The 21,269-nt window shown below is 31.8% G+C and overlaps 2 protein-coding genes across 2 annotated transcripts; both read left to right on the top strand.

The window, feature by feature from the left end:
* The first annotated feature begins 10,134 nt into the window (after window positions 1-10,134).
* Window positions 10,135-12,698, top strand: LOC107945150 (FAD-linked sulfhydryl oxidase ERV1). The gene is made up of 6 exons (XM_016879010.2): window positions 10,135-10,449; window positions 10,665-10,739; window positions 10,864-10,911; window positions 11,347-11,411; window positions 11,958-12,035; window positions 12,236-12,698. Exons 1-6 carry the CDS (start codon window positions 10,198-10,200, stop codon window positions 12,348-12,350), a joined length of 633 nt encoding a protein of 210 aa, XP_016734499.1. The 5' UTR covers window positions 10,135-10,197; the 3' UTR covers window positions 12,351-12,698.
* A 1,485-nt stretch (window positions 12,699-14,183) lies between these two features.
* On the top strand, window positions 14,184-15,314 carry LOC107945151 (40S ribosomal protein S29). The gene is made up of 3 exons (XM_016879011.2): window positions 14,184-14,411; window positions 14,882-14,981; window positions 15,118-15,314. Exons 1-3 carry the CDS (start codon window positions 14,350-14,352, stop codon window positions 15,124-15,126), a joined length of 171 nt encoding a protein of 56 aa, XP_016734500.1. The 5' UTR covers window positions 14,184-14,349; the 3' UTR covers window positions 15,127-15,314.
* Window positions 15,315-21,269: the final 5,955 nt, after the last annotated feature.

Below are 21,269 nucleotides of genomic sequence, written 5' to 3'. Positions count from 1 at the left end.
GTGGGCTTATATTTAATTGCCTGTAATTTCATATTAGAATGAGTCTGTTGGTTCAAGTGGTAAAGGAGCTAGTGTGTTTGAGGTCCTGTGTTTGAATCCTTGTGCAAACATAGGTATTGTTTTTGCTCTGTTATTTGTTAGAGTCTCGGGAAAGTGAGAGTCTGAGGAGGTTGTGGTATAGTGGGATTGCGGGAGGAAAATAAGGAATTTGTAATCTCACATTCCAAAAACCCCCAAATTCTGACGTCAATTTCTTTTCTTGACATTTTTCACTTTTCGGTAAACCCTTGTTCGTCACTTTGATTCGATTCGTGATTCTTGTGTCAAACATCGTTATTGCAACTTCTGGTTCTTAATCTGGTGGGAAAAGGTTGTGAAGCAGGAAAATGCACTTCAACGGTTTGATACGAAGTAGTGGTCTTCTTTGTTAAGCGATACTGATGGTCTCGGGAGTGAGTTTGCAGCAAAAACGAATCAAGTGTGTACCCGAAACGCAAAAAATAAGGTTTTAAAAAAAGCCTAAAAACTGCATTGTCAACGCCACACGGACCTGTGGTCACCCGTGTGGATGACCGTGTGCGAGACACGACCGTGTGGTCGATGAAGGCATGGTCGTGTGCAGCACACAGCTGTGCAATAATGTGGGTGTGGCCATGTGGGCGACACGGGCTAGGCCAAGTTGGACGTGTGAGCTACATGAGCGTGTGGGTTCTGGGTTAGGCCATGTGGGCCACACGTGTAAGGCTAAATCTGGACGTGTGGGCTGACACGGGCATGTGGGCCCATAGTTCTGAAATTTTCCCTAGGGTCGCACGGGTCGTTCCGATCGACTGTGGGCCTACTGTAAGGTTGATAAGGGCTATTTAAGCCCTATTTTGAATGCTATGATATTCTGATAGACTGATCTAAGTAGGATACTAAATGTATGTCTGACTGTACTACCATATATATATCTGTTATTTCTATAAAAGCATGTCGAGCATGTTTAATCTGGTAAGTCTGTATCTGATTTTCTATATCTAATTTGGGGTGGGATTTGTATATGAGGAGGAAGTGATCTGTATGGCGTTCATCGCCTTTATTCTAGCAGCTTGGCTGCACATTATCGAACATGTGTCTAAATGGCACGATATGGTGTGTAGGGATGGGTGGGTGTTTCTTTATCTCTACATGGTGTGTTGGGATGGTCTGCATTGGTGTGTAGAGGATGGGGGTACGATTTATGCATGTTTGATTCTGAATCTGAGACTGCATCTGTTTGTAACTGTGCTTTTAATTTTGTATGTTTGCATGCTTAAATCAGCCAAGTTACACACTGAGTTTCCATAAACTCACATCTATTGTCTGTTTTGTCAGGTAATCTACAGACTTAGGCGGACCAGTGCGACAGAGTCTCACGGTGACTACAAGTTTGTGAATTGACTTTAAATAATGGTTTTATTTAATTTTGGATTATTTTTTAGAGTTTTGTAATTGTTGGACTCTCTGGACTGTTTAAATTTTTATTTAGTTTTGGTTATTTTTTAACTTTTATAGCGACGTTTGACTAAAATTACGGTTTTACGAAATCAAAGGTTTTTTCAGAAGTATGAACTGGATTTTTGAAATTTAACGGTTTTAAAACCTCCGCTGTAAATATTGTTTTGGTAAATGAATTAATTAAACAACGTTTTCAGTAATAGTTATAAAACTTGGATGATTTATCGAAACAACACTATTTTCAAAACTCAATCCTTGTGACATCACCAAATTCGGCCATAACGTCAAGGCCGGGTTTGGGGTGTTACAAAAATGTTATGAATCAAGAATGGAACTGTAGAGAAAGTCAATGGCAAATATATGGGTCATTGGATGAGATTGCAAAATAAGATGAAATCTTAAACCATTTGATTATAATGATTAAAGTTAGATTTTTATATATTAAAAAATAATATTTTATTATTAAATTAGTTGAGATATTTTGATGGAAAAATGAAGAAACTTCTTCATCGTTTATATCAGTGAGTCATTCCATTTTAAAAAAAAAAAGAGAGAAATTTTAATTTTTATACAATTTGGTTTTTTGTTATAAAATTCTACCATTCACCCTAAAACCTTGAAAATTTTCGTAGCCTCCAAAGAGGAAATATGAAGTATAGGCCTAGAAGAGCTTGTATAACATCTCGGAGGCAAGACATAAGAAATTAAAAGTAAAAAAAGTTGGAAGGGACGTGTAAGATTATGATGAGAGTGAGAAAAGAAGAGAATAGAAGCAAAGAAAGTGAGGTTTTGGCTAAAATAGAAGTAAGTACTTAATTGAATTCAAGTTAGTTTATTGTAATTAGATTTGAGTATTTAAATTCTAAAATGAAATAATTAAATAAGATATGCTTAAGATTACTGAATACGTATATTGAATTTAGTAGTAAATATGTAATTAAAGGTATGTTAGTAATGTAAGAAATGGTAAAGTGATAACTTAGTAATTAGTGAATTTTATGAAACTAAGTATTAAATTATAAAGAGTGAAAGTTATTTATTTGTCATTGATTGATAAGTGAATAGATACAGAATAGCGAAGTCACTATAGAGGGGACTAAATTGTAAAGAGTGTAAAATTTTATATGTGAAATAAATATTGTGATTAAAGGTTTAAATGAAGTGAAAATTGATATTAAGATGTTACATAAGTAAATATTGAAATTTCATGAATTTAGTGATTAAATAGTAAAATTTGAAAAATACTAAGTGTGCTAAAATAGTGAAATAAAAATTTAAGCAAAGTGTTATATTAAAGTGAATTAAAATCTAAAGTGTAAAGTATTATAAATATGTGATATGCTAGTGTTCATGTGAACTAATGTATGAAGTGAAGATGTAATGCATGTAGTATGTATTCAGAGTAAATAAGTAATGTGATGCAAAGTGTTATATGTAATATTTTAAGTCATATTAAAGTGAATATGTGAATGTGTGAAATGAAAATATTATAAATATGTTTATTTGATTTAAAATGAATGGATAAAGTGTTATGTGAGTGAGCTCAGATGATAGATGATATGTGATAATGAAAAGATTTTGGAGTTGAGAGAAGCTGGGGGTTCAAATAGGAATCAAGTTGGTGTTACGGGGTTCAGAGGGGATTAAGAGAGGAGAAATGGGATATGTAATGTGTTTAATGGAGTTCTATTAAAGGTCAGGAGCTCTGTTTTGGCCCAAAGCTCTACAATGTATCAAAATTATTAAAACTCCTCTGAGACTCATTAAGGATCGCAAAAGTGATATGTGAAAGTAAAAATATATATGTATGTGTAATGATATGTGAAAATAAAGATAAAAATGAACATGTGCATTAAGTTTTAAAAGATATATGTATATTAAATGTTTATGTTATGTTTGTGAAATGAGAGAAAGATTTTGATATGCGAATGTGAAACTTAATTAGTGATAATATATGTTAAAGTTAAGACTATAAGTTATAAAGTTAATTTAAATGATTGTATGTTTTGGAAAAAGAATTAAAAGTTTAAATATAAACTATGTGAATAAATGTTATTAAAATTTTATTTAAATGTTATATATATAAAAATGATAAGATAGAATTTAATTGAGTACTTACTAAGCTATTCGTATAGCTTAACACTTTTGTTTTAAATGCGTAGGAGATAGATAAGTTTTGAAAAGAATCGGGGATTGCTACTTCGGTTCAGATTACATCACTCCTCAAGCTCTAAGTTCAAGCCTATTGGTATATATATTTTGAACTTCAGTTTGGTATATACTTTGGTTTATTAGTAAAGAAAATGTGTGAATTATGTATGAATAGTAATGTTTTGTGCTATTAGTTACCTCGATTATAATGAAACAAGAATATGTTTAAGTGGTAAGTTTAGTGTCTAAATGTAGTATCTTTTACTCAAATTGAGCGAGGGGTGTTACACAAGTGTCCTATAAGAGTATAATAGAATATTAAAAAAATGTTTTAAAAAAGAGACATGTGACAATTTTTTAAGGATGTTTGTGGAATTAAAAATAAGTACGGTGCTAATTTACCAAATACTAACCTTTTTTATAATGCATGAGTTTTTTTCTTTTGATTTAAAATATAGGGTAAACTATCTAGTTAGTCATTCAACTTTTAGCCTATTTCTGTTTTGGTCACCCAACCATCAAAATTTTCAATTTTTTGGATTTCTTCCATGTCCATTTTGTGGTGCATGTTCAGAGTTCGTGGTTGCCTCTCCCAATAACATTGCTTCCAAGGTTTGAACTCACATTCTATTTTTGTGGAGTGCAATATGTCTTACTACTACACCTAGCACTTATTGGTATCAAAATTTTCAAATTTTTTAATCATTCTGCTATAAGTTTGAAAAACTGAATTACATAGTGTTTATTTTTCTAACATGGAAGCCAATTTTTTTTCTTGTGTGGACTTTATTTATTTTATTCTACTTCATTTCATCATATTCTCCAAAAATGGAAAAAAAGCTTTAAGAATTTCTTCCCTCATGTCATGTCACCATTGGAACCACCATTTCTTTGGTGTATTTTCTAGCCACTCTAGTTAACGATAAACTCGTCTCATCATCCACAACCACTCTACCAATTAGATTTTTCAGAAATCTCTTCAAAACTTCAACCTAAATCCAAAAGCAAAATTACTCTTGTTTGCAGTCTCCACCATTCGATCAACATGGAATAGAGATACATTGTTCTCTTCCTCCTCCTCCACCTCTCCGATTGTTAGGAATTGGACAAAGATGCTCTTGTGCCAAAGAATCAAGGGAGTCCGAAGATGGATAGCCTCATCATCTCTTCTTTTTTTTTTTGGTAAGGGGTGGGGTTTATTGGATTTCCAAGGTTTGAAGTGTCTATTTGAGAATCCCAACGGTGAGAAGTATTGTTGGTAATGTAAAGGGTTGGTGTTAATGGATATATCTCATATTGGTTAAGTACAAGCTATCAAGAGAGTTTTTATATAGCTTTAATTCTTGCTCTAATTGAGTAATTAAGCCTATTATCACACATGTACGTCGCGTCACACTATCTGCTCTTCCTTTCTAATTTTCTTAAACACTCTGTCGGTTTTTCTTCTTAATTCATTATTTATTTTCTAGTCAGTGCTAATAGATTTTATTTTGCAATAGCTTAATTTTCCAACAAGTATTTGCCCAATCAAAATAACATATCTCGAAACCAGTCCCATCAGACAGTCATCGATAGAGATCTTACCAAGATAAGTTTGAAGTTTTAGCTTGATTTTTATCAATTTTGAGTGGGTTTCAAGGAAAACCAAATGAAGAAAGAGGGGAGAAAGGGGAACAATTTGGTGCCAATTATGTTATGAATGGCAATTGGCAATAGAGACAGCTTCACGGTTTTTGCATAAAAGAGAATGCTATGACATCAGGACGTTAAAGAATTCACGCAATGATTAAAAAACAAATTCAAGAACGTTAGTAGTTAAATTAAAAAATTTCATAGTTAAGTGGTTAAAACATAGATACGCTGAAAATTTAGTGACTAAACAGATAGTTTACCCTAAAATATAAAATAAAACAATAGTCACTTTAATTGATAGTCAACGGTTTTTGAGTCTGAAATAGGGATGTGGGCGCGGGTTGATGCGCGTGGGATGAGTGATGGTATGGTCCCCCGCTCCCAAGGGTGTGGGCGTGGCTAGCGCGAAACTCCGAGACTTTATGGCTTTTAAAATTGGCTTATCAATGATAAATAGCCACGTGGCTGTTTGTGAGCAATGTCATCAATGATAAAAAAAAAAGTCTATTATTTGCCAACTATTAGTACGTGTTTGACTGGATCAATGAGAATTTTAGGATTAATATACCATTTCATACTTAATTTTGACTCTATTATTCAATTTAGTACCTAAGTTTTTGTCCCAATTCGATACCTAGACCAAATAACATTATGTTGCCTGATAAAATATTTGACATGTGTGCTCTAGTAAATAAATATATATACTAAATTGGGATAAAAAAAACTCTTAAGTGTCAAATTAAATATTGAAGCTAAACTCAATGCTTAATTGAGAAAAAAATCAGATATCAAATTAAACATTTAAGATAAACTTAGGTACTAAATAGTATGTTAACCCAAAATTTTTAAGTCGTTGGATTAGGTAATTTTAAGGCTTTTGGTATTACCAAATAAAAATTGTAAGGCTGTGTAACAATATGCGTGCATGCATTATATATATATATATATTAGTTTTATTATTGTGTTTAATAATTAAAATATATTACCAATTAGAGTTATTTAAGGCCCGAAAATTTGCTCAAAAAATGGGAGAGTTTAAGTAAAAATATAAGTAGAAAAATGAGTTTGGGTAAAAAAATAATGTCTATTTAGAAAACGAGTTAGGTCTCGAGTAAGGTTTTTTTCGGCCTGGGCCTGACCCAATCCAACCCAAATTTTTAATAGTAAAAAGACCTTGTTGTTTTTTCACCTTTTGTTATGTTTTGCTATCATTTCACTATTATATTACTACTATTTTATTGTTAATATTTAGATATTGTATAACACCTATTTTATTGTTAATTTTGCTACTATTTTAGAGGCATTTACTTGTTAAGTTACACTTATCTTAGTGTTATTTAAGTATCAAGACTTTTTTAAATTTATTGTGGAACATTATTTTAATATTTTTAGTGTATATGGTGTGTTATATTTTAAAATTTTTTATATAAAAAATTAAAGTTAAAAATTTTAATACAGGCCGGACTCGAGTTTTAGCATTTTTATCTGGATTAAGCCTAGGACTAATATTTTGTTAGGACTCGACCAGAGCCATGGACAACTCTATTACCAATAACACTACTAGCCCAATGATAAATTTGTGTGGGTTTCAAATTGATTGGCACGAAGTTTAGAGTTTGATCCCTATACTTGTAAACCCTTTCTTCGTTCCCCATTGTAATTTAATGTAATTGTTAATAATTAAAATATATTAAATTAATTAATATAAAAACTTTTTATTTTAATTTTTTTTTGTAGAAAAGAGACAACACTAGGCGATTACAACAACTAATTCATAAATGAAAGGATTTAGACCCATTAGGATCTTCAATCCAACAAATCTCTAACCGAAACCGACGCAATTGCAAATAAATGGAGCAAAAAGTCCCCTATATCAACACATTTAGCCATATGATCTGGACCCTCCATTTTGATCCCTCGGAATATATCGGACACGAACCTCCCATCTTCGCCACAACAAGATGTAATAATCTTAATTCCACTAAAGTACTATTTGCTCCTCCCCCAGACAAAATTAATTCCACCAACAAAGCATTATTACGCTCAAATTCAACATTGCTAAACCACCTCATCATTCCAAGCATCCTCAACAACTATATACTCCTCCATAAGAGTTTTCTCCGAGGTCCTTTCATGGTCACAAACTAACCCTTCCATCGCCGATTTCAACTCAACCGAAGCATGCAAATGATTCCCCATAATCTCATCTAATGGTTTCCCCTTCTGCCTGTAAATTATATTATGAACTCTCGACTGCAACTCTTGAGAGGCGCCGGTTTTTTACCAAATTTAAACATCACATTTTCTTTATCGTTATACAGATCCATATTTTTCCTATCCATTATGCGCATTGCAGTGTGCTTCTCTTTATTTAAAGTCAGTGATACATCTACTGGTTGAATGACTATGTTTTTTATAGCACCCATAGGTCCCGATTGTGATCCATCATCAAACACTCCATGCCTAACATTAGCCTTCACTCCAAATATGTCATTATTGGGCCTTAGTGCTGACGAACCAAACTTTAGCCCAGCATCTACCATTACCCCTTTTTCTTTTTCCCGCTTCTTAACCTCGATATCCATAGATCTGCTCACAGTCACTTGGATGCCTAAAACCCCAATGTCACCTACATCCTTAATCTGTCCCTGATTTCTTTCCTTCATTTTGCGGTCAAACTTCCCATCAACATATTAATATATTTTTCAGGGTATAGCAGACCTCATCTTTAAAATAATAATAAGCAATGGTGATATATATATATACAAATCAAAACAGAGTTTGAAAAAGTAACAATCAATGGGTCCTTCCGATAACATGCAATGGGGTTAAATTGATAAATGTGTAAATATTGGAGGGCTAAATTTGTTATTAGACCAATAAAAAAAACTTTTCTGTCAGGCGAAAAAGTCGGGCGATATATATACGCAAATCAAAATAGAGTTTGAAAACATAAATCGCGAACTCCTGCGCCTAAATCCAACCAAACCTCAGCTTTGTAAATTCGTGATCTCCCCTATTATTGTAGATGTTTTCTCTGTCGTGCGACATATATATATATAAATCAAAACAGAGTTTGAAAACATGAATCTCGAACCCCTGTTTTTGAGGGCATTGGGGATTTTTAAGCATCTTGCGATCTAGCGTTATAACAGATTATGATATGTTGGTAAGTTTATGAAAGCCAGACCAGCAGACATGCGAAAAAACATTAAGGATGAGCATTGAGATTTTAGTTCTCGCTATCATCATAACAAAACCTTCTGGAAAAAAGGAAGAAGAAAAAACAGAGCTTGTAATCGCGATCAATGTACATTGTTTAACGTGCATTTGTCTTTGTTGGCTCGATTTAGAAGAGCTGAGGTTTGCTTTAAATACGCATTCACTGGACAAATCCTTCTACCAGAACTGCAAATCACATTACATTCTTGTTCTGAGTTTGGGGAAAAAAACCTTGTTTTAGTTTTAGCAGAGCTGAAGAAATGGAGCAGATCGACGCAGTTAATCTAGTAGCTAACCATGTGCACAGGTGGAGGCTTCGTGACCGTAGCGGTACACTTCCTGCTGGTCGGATTGTTTTAACGGTTACGTAAGACGAGAATCAATGGTGGCGGTTTGAATGCCGGAGTGAAGGAGACATGCACTACATCACCGGCACCGAGTGGAGCCGCTTTGTTCAACCAAGGATCGATGCTAGGATCACTCTTTATGCTCAACAAGAGGGTGAGAACTTCCACAGAATGGAGGTGATAATGGGGAGGAACTAGAGAGCTTATTTGTGTAAGGGTGTAGGAATGAAAGTATATGATATTATCATGGTTGGTTTCTCCTTTTATTAGTGCAACTTTATTGAAGCCAGGCACCATTGCTTTCTGCTGTTGCGTGGTTTAAAAAAAATGTCGTTTTCTTTTCTAATGCTTAAGCTTAGTTATGTAATCAGAAATATGCTTCATTATTGGTGATGTTATATATTAGAATCTCTTTAATTTAGCTCAAACATATAAGAAACTTAGATATATATTATTGACAAAGACAGAGTTCACCCAAAACACTACACATGACACAGCCCATTCACCTCCCTTAAAATATTGGAAAAAGTAAATGATTGTACACACATGATCCTTTCATGTTTTCTCCTTTCAAAACTTGCATCAGCTGCGATAGGACTCGACAGGATTAATGCTATCTTCCTTTCTTATTTTGTGCTATTTCGTCACTAAAATCTAGTCATCTAACTAAGATTTATTTGAAGAGTTAGAACTACAAAATGCAAAATGCAATCTCTAAAGCAACTCTCAAAAAAAATAAAAATAAAATTCAAATGTTAAATTCCCAATACTCTATGGAAGTTTTGAGTGTATAAGAGTTTTTGAATTTGTTAACATACACATCAATTACAATCATAACCTTCAAAATAGCCTAAAAAATATTATTAAGAATATTCTAACAAACAGGAAAAAAACTATTTAGACTGCCATGTAGCATCGTCATTAAGGAGTTGATGGAGCTTAACGGTAGAGTAATCACTTCGTAACAAAATAATAACCTAACTGACTGAAACGTAATATTTCAAACATAAGTGATTAAAATGTAATCTGAGAGAAACAAAAGTGACTATTTTTGCAGTTTACTTTTTTTTAATTATTGAATTTTTTTATGTTTTAAGTTTAGAATAAAAACAATAGGTTAAAAGGGTCTACTTTTATTATTATTTTTAGATTAATTTCCTTTGATGGATTCAAATAATTAGACATTTGTTGATATTTTTTTATGTTTGTAGGGATTTAATCAAATAAAAGAAAAAGGACTAAATTCCAAATTTATAAAGAGTACAGGAACTACTGACAATTTTAACCTTTTGTTGCCTCCTAAAATGAAAAGTAGTGTGTTAATGAGATATTTAGCGGAGTGCCCAAATTGGGCCTTTAGTTCCATATGTGCTCTGGTTTTCCCGCCATTGTCTCTATCTCTCTATGTTCATGCACAGATATGGGTGCTGAAAATCCAAATCCTTTCCAAGCTTTGTTCCGAACTGTTGAAAGATTCTCGAATTGTGTCCAAACCCACCTCGCCAATTTCACTCAACAGGCTCATCGTTCATTACCCACCAAGAAAAACCCTCTCATCTCTATTTCATCATCAATAAAAGCCGACTCCCCTGCCACAAATACCCATTTTCTTGTCAAGGTATTTACTTGCGTTCCTCCCAATAGGTCATCATTGGTATCGATTTCGAGGCTGTTAAAAATTAATCAATGGTGTTGCTCGTAGTTTTGCTCATTAACTGTTTGACAAAATTTCCAAATGACGCCTATCTTCTTTTTAAGAAATTGTTATTCATTTCTGAGACCCATTTTGTAGTTATATAAAATTAACATGGTCGATTGAATGTTTATTGACAGAAACCGGCTGCACCGGTGACTAAAGAAGAACTTGGAAGAGCTACTTGGACTTTTCTTCACACTCTTGCTGCCCAGGTCTTTTCATTTATACATTTGCTTTTGGTCCCCCCCCCCTTTCTATTTTTCATTTATAATGCCTACGATTTGCCCTGATGACCGTTTGAATGAGGCTTCTTTAACCATTTTATTTATTTTTCAGTATCCTGAAAATCCAACAAGGCAGCAAAAGAAGGATGTAAAAGAGCTGGTATAATATCTTAATTTCCTTATTCAATCTTTGTAATTTCTGAGATCAAATGAAGCTCGATCCCGATACAGGTTTGACTAAAAGTAGACTAAGTTACCAACAAGTGTTAGGTGTAGTGTTAAACACATAGCACTCCCCAGTGAGAACTCAGGTTTGAATTCTAGAGACAATATTGTTGGGAGGGGCAGCTATGAACCCTGAAAGGATTAATCTTTATGAATTGTAAAACTGATATGAAGGATATCTTTGCCATACAAAAAATATGAGTTCAGTCCAATGATGCTAAAGTACTGCTTAGCTTAATTATTCCCTAAGTGTCTACCATATCAGTTTTTGATTATTTAGACTTTTAATGACATCAAAAGAATTGTAAGGATAGCTTTTTGTCCTTTATAAACTATTTAAACCGACCAATGACGAGTGATCAACTTGCAGATGTCAATATTATCTCGAATGTACCCCTGCCAGGAATGTGCAGATCACTTCAAAGAAGTTTTGAGGTATTTTTTTGTCTGCTTCACATCGCTTTAGTTGATACAAGTTAAGAATTTTCATGCAACCACTTCCGTTAGCCTTTCTTTTAGATGGTATAATAAAAAGTGACTGCCGAGCAAGACCAGAAAGCTATTTGGCTTCATATCCCCATCCAGGTTTGAAATTGTGGCAGCACTAGTATAAGTATCTGCAATAAAAGCTAGAAGGAAAAGCGAGAAATAAACTAAAAGTAACTCGGTCCTGGAATTATTGGAACTGCAAAGTGAAATATGATAAAACTTCTAAGTCAAGATTTGGTTAAATCAAAAAATTATTTGTTTGTTCGATGATCTAGTTATTCATCATTTAGTTGGGAGGAAAGCTGTGGAAGGCCGTACATCGATTTTACCGTTGCCCTGTTTATTCATAATGTTATATAATGTTGGATTGTTCTCACTTGGTTCAATCAAAATTTTGTATTGGTGGTTCTTCCTATATATATAATGTATGTGTATGTATATATGTATGTACAATGGCTTCCATTGATATTAATGTATGCATATGCTTTTCAGAGCAAACCCTGTAATGGCTGGATCTCATGATGAGTTTTCTCAGTGGCTCTGTCACGTGCACAACATTGTTAACAGAAGGTAAATTCCATAGTCTATCACTTTATTGTTGCAGCTCATGTTTGCATGTCAATTAGCATACTTGCCGAGGCAGATATGCCACAGTGCCCTACCGTAACGATTATTCCAAATAAGCATGTGCCTTAAGCTTTGAAATATAATTGTATTGACCTTATTCGGTGCCTTTACTATAGTTAGTTGACATTGGTTGTTTCCATTAGCCTTGGAAAATTGATATTCCCATGTGAGCGAGTGGATGCAAGGTGGGGCAAGCTAGATTGTGAGCAGCGTGGCTGTGATTTGCAAGGAACTACATCGAAGCATATCGAACCCTGAGTTCATGGATGTAGATAGTGGTGGTTTAAACCCTGCTTTTATATTTATTTGTTTCTTGGTACCGAGTGGATGACTACCGGCGCAAAGAAGAGGGAAAGGAAGAGAGGGTGGAAGAACTGAGTTGGATGATTACACTAGTAGTTGGAAAAATTATACATCCTAAGCTCGAAGTCCTCTCGTCTCTGGTTACAGATATTGAAATTCAAGTTTCAAAATTGTTGAACGTCACTCTTTAAAATTGAATGATTTTATGTACCAATTAAGTTTTGGGTACTTCAAGGTTGATTTCAACTTGTATAGCACAGGTTCTATGAAAATGGTTCTAAATAGGAAGAGCATTTGGTCTAATTAAGTCGAATCGAGTGAAAAATTTTCGAGTTACTCGAGTTGATGAGTTCTAATTTATCATCTTGAAAATTTTTCGAATCAAGTTGAGTAAAATAAAATTTAAGTCAAGTTGAATCGAGTTAAATTGTTCGACTTAAATTAAAAAATTAAACACGTCAAATTATAATTTCATGTCATAAATTTGAAACCCTGTTTACATTCTTAAATTATTATTTTAGAAAATTTTAAAAAGTTTTGACTTTATTTATATATTCTTTAGATATTTTTTAAATTTTCTAAAAATATAAAATTTGCAATTTTTATAAATATTTTAAAAATTTAAAATTATTTTGAAAATTTGAAATTTATTTTAAATTTTTTTTTTGTAATTTTGGTTAAGTGAGACTAATTTGTTTATTTTTAAAATTGACAAAAGACTAAATGGGTATTTATATTAATTTGTTATTTGAATTGTAAAATTTAATTCGATTCAAACTTGAAATTTGACTTACTTATTTGAATTGATTTGAAAAAATTGAATAACTCAAATAGATTAACTTGAGATTTAATTTTTTTTATTTTTTTCGAATCGAATGGAGGTTTGTTCATTTCTAGTCTTAAATTAACAATTTTCTTTTTCCGGTTGTGGTGGCTTTTATCAAGCCTTAGATCAGATATTTCATTTACGTGAGTAAAAGATAAACATGATATTAAAATTATATTTATATGAAAAATATATATTACTAAATTATAGGAGAAATGGTAAAGTACAAAATGTGTTTATCATTTAATGTGTTTTTAGGTTTCAGTTAAATCCTTAGATAGTGTATTTGTAATTGTTTTATTTAAATATTTTATATAAAAATAAGGAAAGACGAAAACAATAATATATTAATAAATTTTTTATTAAAATAGGGTTTTAAAATAAATTTTTAATTGAATTGGTTTCGAGTTGATCTATGACAGTAACTCATTAAAGCACTCCTTAATCGAGTTGGTATATATTTCAAAATCATTTCCAAAATTGCAAGTCATTTTGTTTGAAAATTTTCTTACAAGGACGAATCAAGAATTTAATAAGATTCCACTTATTGGTTCTCGAATTTATTTGTCAATTAATCTCCAAACTTAACAACTACTCAAATTTATCTTTTTTAGTCACCCAAATATATTGGATTTTTAGGTGTTTTCATTTTTAAGTTAGCTAGTTGGTGACAAAAAACAACAAAATTAAATAGTTGGGTGACTATTTTGTAACTTTTCATAATCGTGTAACGAAAAAAGAAATTTGTTAATAGTTAGGTGACAAAAAAGAAATTTACTAATAGTTGGGTAACTATTTGTGTAGTTAACCCTTTTTCTTTTAAAATTTCAAGTGATATATCACATACATAGAATCTAATTTCAGGGATCAAATTAAGAAAAAATGCCAAGTTTCAGGACTAATATGCAAAAAGAACTCAAGGACTAAAGTGTAAAAGTTAACAAGTTCATGAACTAAATATTATTTTTATCACTTATTTTTGCCCAACCTTGACAATTTGAAACCTAGGGTTTTCTGATTGCATCTATAAATACTCCAATTTTCCCACTAAACTAAACCTTTCCTCGAAACTTAGGCCGCTTCCGTTTAGCAGAGCTTTCTTCGACGAGCAGCCATCTGTAATCAATCATGGGTCATTCTAACGTCTGGAACTCTCACCCCAAAACCTACGGCCCTGGCTCTCGCGCATGGTAACTTCGTCTCTCAATTCCCCCTTCTTTAATTGCTTAGAAATTTCAAATAAATTACTATTGTTACTTTTTAGTGTATGTCAAACGGAAGGAAATGAAATTTTAGGTTGTTGATTTTTGAGCGCACTTATCCAACGAATTAGCGTGCTCATCTTTGTGGTTTAGGGTTTTAATGGTGTAGTATTTGCTTAGATTGAGACTGTTTTGAGTTATTTGAGGTACTGCTTTGCGTTTGGGAATTTGAGTTGTAATCGATTTAATATTACGTGATAAGATAGTTTTTTTTCTATTCAAATTCATGGATTTGTTGGATGCCATTAATTGAAATTCTTATAATTATTTGTGGATTTGAAACTCATGTTTTATCTTACAAGTATATAATCACATTACCATAGCTATAATTCAAGGTATTTGCCAAATTTGGGTAATGTGTTGGTTAAAAGATTTTCTTCTTCGTTCTGTTTTTATAGCCGAGTGTGTGGAAACCCTCATGCCATCATCAGGAAGTACGGGCTCATGTGTTGCAGACAGTGCTTCCGTAGCAATGCCAAGGAAATTGGATTCATTAAGGTATCGCATTGTTACTTCGTTGATTACTCTTTCGATGGTTAATCGTTTATCGCTACCATAATCTTCATATTCTTTTTCTTTTGTATCAGCAATTTCTTAACCTCTGGGTGTTGTTCTTATGTCTTCTATTTTGCAGTACCGCTGAGGAATGTTTATATGGCTAGAAGTTGGAAACACTTTTTGGCTAGTATGAACCTTTGTTTCGAAATTGTAGCAACTTTTAAGATAACATTGCTGTTTTTTGTTGAATTTAGTTTAAGAGCTTGAAGTTTTGTTTCTGCAAAGGATAATTTGTTGTTTTCTCAATGAAGTAATCATACTGTTTTTATCTTACTTCTTATTTTTAGTTTTGGTATAATCTCCTATGCATTTTGATGATGATTTTATTATTAGCATTTGGCAATTCCATAAATGGAATTCAAGGTTTTAACTTGTTTGAGAACTTATTTTTGGTTATGAAAGTATTGTTGTTTGCTGGTGTTTTTGTTGTTAATTGTGGTCCATTTTTGAAGGTTAGAAAATGGATGACAACAAGCACATGCTGGAAATTACATTATGTTTTTTTTGTCACCAAATATTAATTTTTTTTTTAAATTGGTCACCCAATTATATCAATTTGTTTTTTTTTTGTTATTTTCTGTAGAGGTGAGCAAAACTCGATTCGAAAAAATTTGAATTTTGAGTCAATTGAATTGAGTTATTTAATTTTTTTAAGTAAACTTAAACAGACTTGTTCATGAGATGGGTTGTGATACTTATTTAGGTTTAAAGGCTTGCTTGAAATTGGGTAGTGTTTGAAAAAATATTAAGTTTGAAAAATGGACTTGAGTTAAAAGATTAGGCCTATTTAAAATGTGAGTTGGGCCAGGCTTGACTTGTTTTAAGTTTTTAATATTATATGTTATGTTATTTTTATATATCATATAATTTATAATGGTAAGATTATATAAAAATAAAATAGAATAAATATTTTTAAAAAAAATTAAAAATAATATAGAGGGATTTACAATGGACTTGAATTAGTCTTTTACAAATATAAGTGAGTTCGGGCAAAGTTTAGGTTTAGATTTTAGGTAGGGTCAGGCTTGAGTAAACATAAAATATGTTAATGTGATGCTTAGGTTAAGTCTAAATTTGACTAGACTTAGCTCATGAACATTTTTATAAATTTTAGAATTCGAATAATTCAAATAACATATTGATGTAAATAGTTTCTGCCAATTTTGAAAATAAACAAATTGATCTCTCTCAATAAAAAATATAAAAAAAGAAAATAATTTTAAAATTTCGAAATTTACATATATTAAATTTTTTTAATTTTTAAAAAATATATAAAGAAAGAAAAAGTTTAAATTTTTTTAAGATAATAATTTTGAGACCTAAATAAATTAATTAATTATTCAAGTTTTTTTGTTAATAATATATACAAATATATATATGCCAATTCATCAAGACTTGATGTTGGTTTGCTCTACAAGGTGGGCTTTATTATATTTTAGGAAAGTTTATGTTAGGGATTGACCCGTATATGCAACGAGAAAATAAAAGTAAAAATAGAAAAGATCAAACACAAATATTTACGTGAAAAAATTCCTCCAAAAAAAAAGGCAAAAAATTACGGGTAAATGAGACTTTACTAAATGAGAAAAAGTTGAGAGTACAAGATGAAGATTATCTCAATAAACAACCCTAAATCTCGAAAGAACAAAGTACTTTGGCTAAAACTCAAAATTCCCCCAAACTCACAGAACACTCTCAATTTAAAAGATGATGAAGATTATTATTCTAGGTTACTTAGTCTTTTTATAGGTTAAATTCTTAGATTAAATATGACTAAAATAACCTAAACTAATCAGGATTTAATTGGGAAAACAATAGCAATATTTAACTAAGAAGAAAACCAGGTTGAATTGGGGAACACATCGCCACGTCACATGCTCCTTGTTGGCACGTCGTTCGTCGAGTCATCGGGACATGGCCAATCTTTTCATTGGGACATTGTGGTCGTCTTGTCACGACATTGACTTTTCCTTATTGAGATGTTTGCTCGTAAATACGAGGCAGACTCCACAGTTTAAGTTGTTTAAAATTGTTAGGATTGTGGCCGATAGTAAGGATATCCTCAGCAAGATTCGTTGAAGCATGCATTGAAGAAACGATTGCAATCTTCTTGTACTAGACAATATGGAATAGGTTGAGAAGTTTCAAGAAACGGGAGTATAGTTCATGAAGCTCCCTCGGATTAAGTTGATAAATGGGAGTTTTCCACCAACAATTAGTGTCTATCCCACTCTTAGAGTTTGAAGAACCAAAAGTGTGTATAGTTAATTATGCTTAATTAGCCTATGGTACTATGAAGAAACTGTTTCAACAAATTGATAATATCCATTTGATGTTTAACTATTTATTAGCTTGTTAGTAATTGAGTCTAATATTGGATCAAGTAAAGATATATACTTGAATACAATACTTATAAATCTTATCTCATTGATCAACCATATATAAATCTTATCTCATCCATCGTGCTTTTAAAGACCCAATTGTTGTCATATAGTTTGCAGACATATTGCATTGTTTTACAATTTGTGTAACATGTAAGTTGTGCAAAATGTTTGAAAAAAGGAAGAGTTGCAAATAAATGAAAAAAAACCTTAAAAGTGCATAGAAGAAATATCTAATTTATTGCATTGCAAAAATAGTATATACCATAATTAGCAATGCAATAAATTAGATATCGGTTATTTCCTTCTATACACTTTAGGTCCTTTTTTTTCTCCATTTCTTTAGAGGTTCTCTCTTCCAAGCATTTTGCACAATACAAAAATGGCAATACAATGCAATATGTTTGTGGGCGATGAGCTATCAATGACCAAGTTCTTAAAAACACGATTGATGAGACAAGATCTATATACAATTAATCGATGAGACAAGATTTATAAATACCACATTCAAGAAATACATGTACCTACTTGATTCAATATTAGACTAATTACTAAGATGATAATTGATTGTTAAACATTAGATGGATATTATCAATTTGTTGAAATAGATTTTTCATAGTACGCTAACTAAGCACAACTAAATAAACACACTTTTGATAAGTGACAAAAGACCTAATTTCATTTGTTTGAGCCTTTAATTCTTGAGTTTTATGTTTTATATATGCATCCTATCACATAAGAACTTTATAATTCCAAAATATCCAAGATGACTAATAAAGCATTCTGTTCAAAAAGTGTTTAGCAATAGATTCAATAGAAGAGTAATCAAATGAAAACGATTTACCTCTCGGAGGGAAGATAATAAAAAGAATCTCAATACCACATAAAATGGAGAGCTCATGTATTTTTTTTATAGATTCCAGATCGGCGTTTCAAAAATGTGATCAATCAATCATCCTCATTTTCGATCATTTTCATATCAAGTTTTTGTCTTCCCCTACTTTTCTTTCATATGTTTGCTATTGCTAAAAGATCTTTGGACAAAAGAAACAAGCAAAAAGGTTAAAAATGAATGCTTTATTAGCCTTCTAAGATGCTAAGGAATGGAATTCTTATGGACGGAATGCATATATATAGGACAGAAAAGGTCAAAGAATTAGAGGCTCAAACAAATGAAATTAGGTCTTTTAATGGTGATCGTTTGCCACTTACCAAAAGTGTGTATAATTTGTTCTGTGATACAATGAATTTGTTTAACCAAATTGATAATATCCATTTTATGTTTAATGATTGATTCTCTGTTAATAATTGAGTCTAATACTAGATTAGATAAGTGAATTATGTATTTCTTGAATGCGACATTTATAAATCTTATCTCATCGATTCATCATATATAGATCTTGTCTCATCAATTGTGTTTTTAAGGACTCAATTGTTGTCTTATAATTAATTGAATGTTTTGAATGAGGGTCGAGGGAGGACTTATATGGAAATGAAAGGAAAAAAACTCAAAGTGCATAGATGGAAATAACAACTTTGTAATTTATTATATTGCAAATTATACATTTTAGAATGCGTCAGGATGTGTAAGCATGACGTGTTCTACCAATGCAGTATGATGCATGATAGACAGGGGCGAAACTAGAGAAGGCTAGCAAGGCCCAAATCTCTTAAAATTTGTTAATTTTAAATTTAGTCATTATATTTGGTTCATTGTTCAGATTATTTTTAGCCCACATTAAATATCTAAAAATATGGTAATTTATATTGGCCCCAAAATTTGCATTTTATTTTTCAATTCACATAATTTTGTTTGTTTTTTTTAATATAAAAATTTATATGCATATTTTAATTATTATACTTGAATTTTTAATAATACAATCAATCCTCTCTATAACAGTTCATTTGTTTGCCCAGTTTTTGTTTGTTATAGAGAACGAACTATTATATACCAATAACGACAAGCTGTTATAGAGAGATAATCATTATAAATTTACTACAGAATTCAAATCGTGAATTTTAATTAAATAAAAAAAAATGGAATTATGTTGAAAAACGAAAGAAAGTTGTTATGCATGCATTATTGTTTACAGGTGCATGCGTTATTGTTCTTATGCATATTTTATTTTATATTAGTTCACATGATTAATTATAAAATTCATAAATATAACAAGTTTAATTAATCAACAAGAATTATCAAATTACATTAATTAATTTATTATGAGTTAACAAATTCAAGTAATCAATTTATAAGTTTATAATATTTCAAATTTATAGTAGAATATTTAATTAGGGAACTTAATAGTTTACAGAATTGATATCTTTAATTTCGCTCATTGAAGATTATTTTTATTTAATAAAATATGATTAAGAGATTTCTTCACGTGAAATTTAACATTTTATTGAAATAATATTTTAATTAAGACTAATTTCATTTAATAAATGATAATTAATCGATCAAACGCTATTTACTTAAAAATTTAGACAATATGATGTTAGTACAGATTTCCGGTGAGAAAAATCTTGAACACACAAGTGGAACTCAAATAGAAAAAGAAGAAATAGAACAATGCTCCAAGGCATATATCAAGCCACTATCTTTAATGTTATATTTGCCCTCACCTATCTTTGGTGTGCAAAAGAGTTTCAAGAAAAATAAAAAGATAATTAAGAAAACAATAATAGTTTGATTTTTTTTTGGTTTTAAGTATATATTTATATGAATTAAAACTTGATTGTGTAATGCCCTGAATAATTTATTTCTGATTTGTAGCTATTTCACACAAACTTGTATCTGCTTTAGTGATTAAATGTTTTAGGTGTGTGTGAGAGGTCATGGGTTCAAGTCCCACTTCTGTCAATTTTGTTATTTTTGGATCCAAACCCTATTCTTGTTCAGCGGGTTTTTATTAAATTGTCTGTTAACTCATATCGGAATGAACTTGTTGGCTTTAGTGGTAAAAGGGTTGGTGTGTTGGAGGTCTTGTGTTTGAATCTTTGTGTGAGCAAGAGAGTTTAATTTTGCTAATAGAATGGGAGTGGTTAGATTGAGATAGAATTCTGTAGTGGTTGAGATTGAGGGGTTAGTGGGAAAGATTTGAAGGATTGGGAGTTAATCTGATATTATTTTTTATTTTTTTCAAAATTTTTCCTCTCTTTCCAAAAAAATATTGATGTTAGTTCTTCTATTCTTTTTTTTTTGAATTTTGTTCTTTTTCCAATTCTGCAAAATTGCTGTTGAATCTTTGCGTTTTGGGAAATTTGTTGTTCTTCGTTCGATTGGTAGGTGAAGTTTTGGGTCTTCTGTAACTTTTGTTTCCTAACGGGGTTTTGGGCATATTTGTTGTTTGGCGGAATCGTGATTAGTTAGGGGTTGACTTCTGCCAATTTATGTGTAGGAGAAGGCGGTGGTGGAGGAGAGTCACTCTAGCAGTTTGAATCGTGTTGTTACTTGCTTTTGTCGACGGTAAGTTCTTGCATTATTTCGGGAATTAAGAGTTGATTTGTTAAATAATTTTTAAGAGCTCAATGGATTACTGTTTCTTAGGTTTCGGAGTGCTTGGAGTTGGTGTTGCATCTTAAATGAACCACGTGTGTACTCAGAATGCTAAAAGTTGAGCTTTGGAAAAAGTTGAAAAACTTCACTATCGAAGCCACACGGGCGACACAGGCGTGTGGTCGCCTGTGTGGATGGCCGTGTGCGAGACACGACCGTGCACAACACATGGCCTTATGATGGCGTGAGTGTGGTCGTGTGGATTTTGGGCCAGGTCGTGTGGGGCCATATAGGCAAACCACATGGGTATATGGGCCTATAATTCTAAAATTTTCCCTAGGGTCACACGGG

The sequence above is a fragment of the Gossypium hirsutum genome, chromosome A04 (assembly GCF_007990345.1).
Source record: "Gossypium hirsutum isolate 1008001.06 chromosome A04, Gossypium_hirsutum_v2.1, whole genome shotgun sequence".
Lineage (NCBI taxonomy): Eukaryota > Viridiplantae > Streptophyta > Magnoliopsida > Malvales > Malvaceae > Gossypium > Gossypium hirsutum.
Note: the sequence above shows the minus strand (reverse complement) of the source record. Positions and strands in the feature narration are given on the sequence as shown.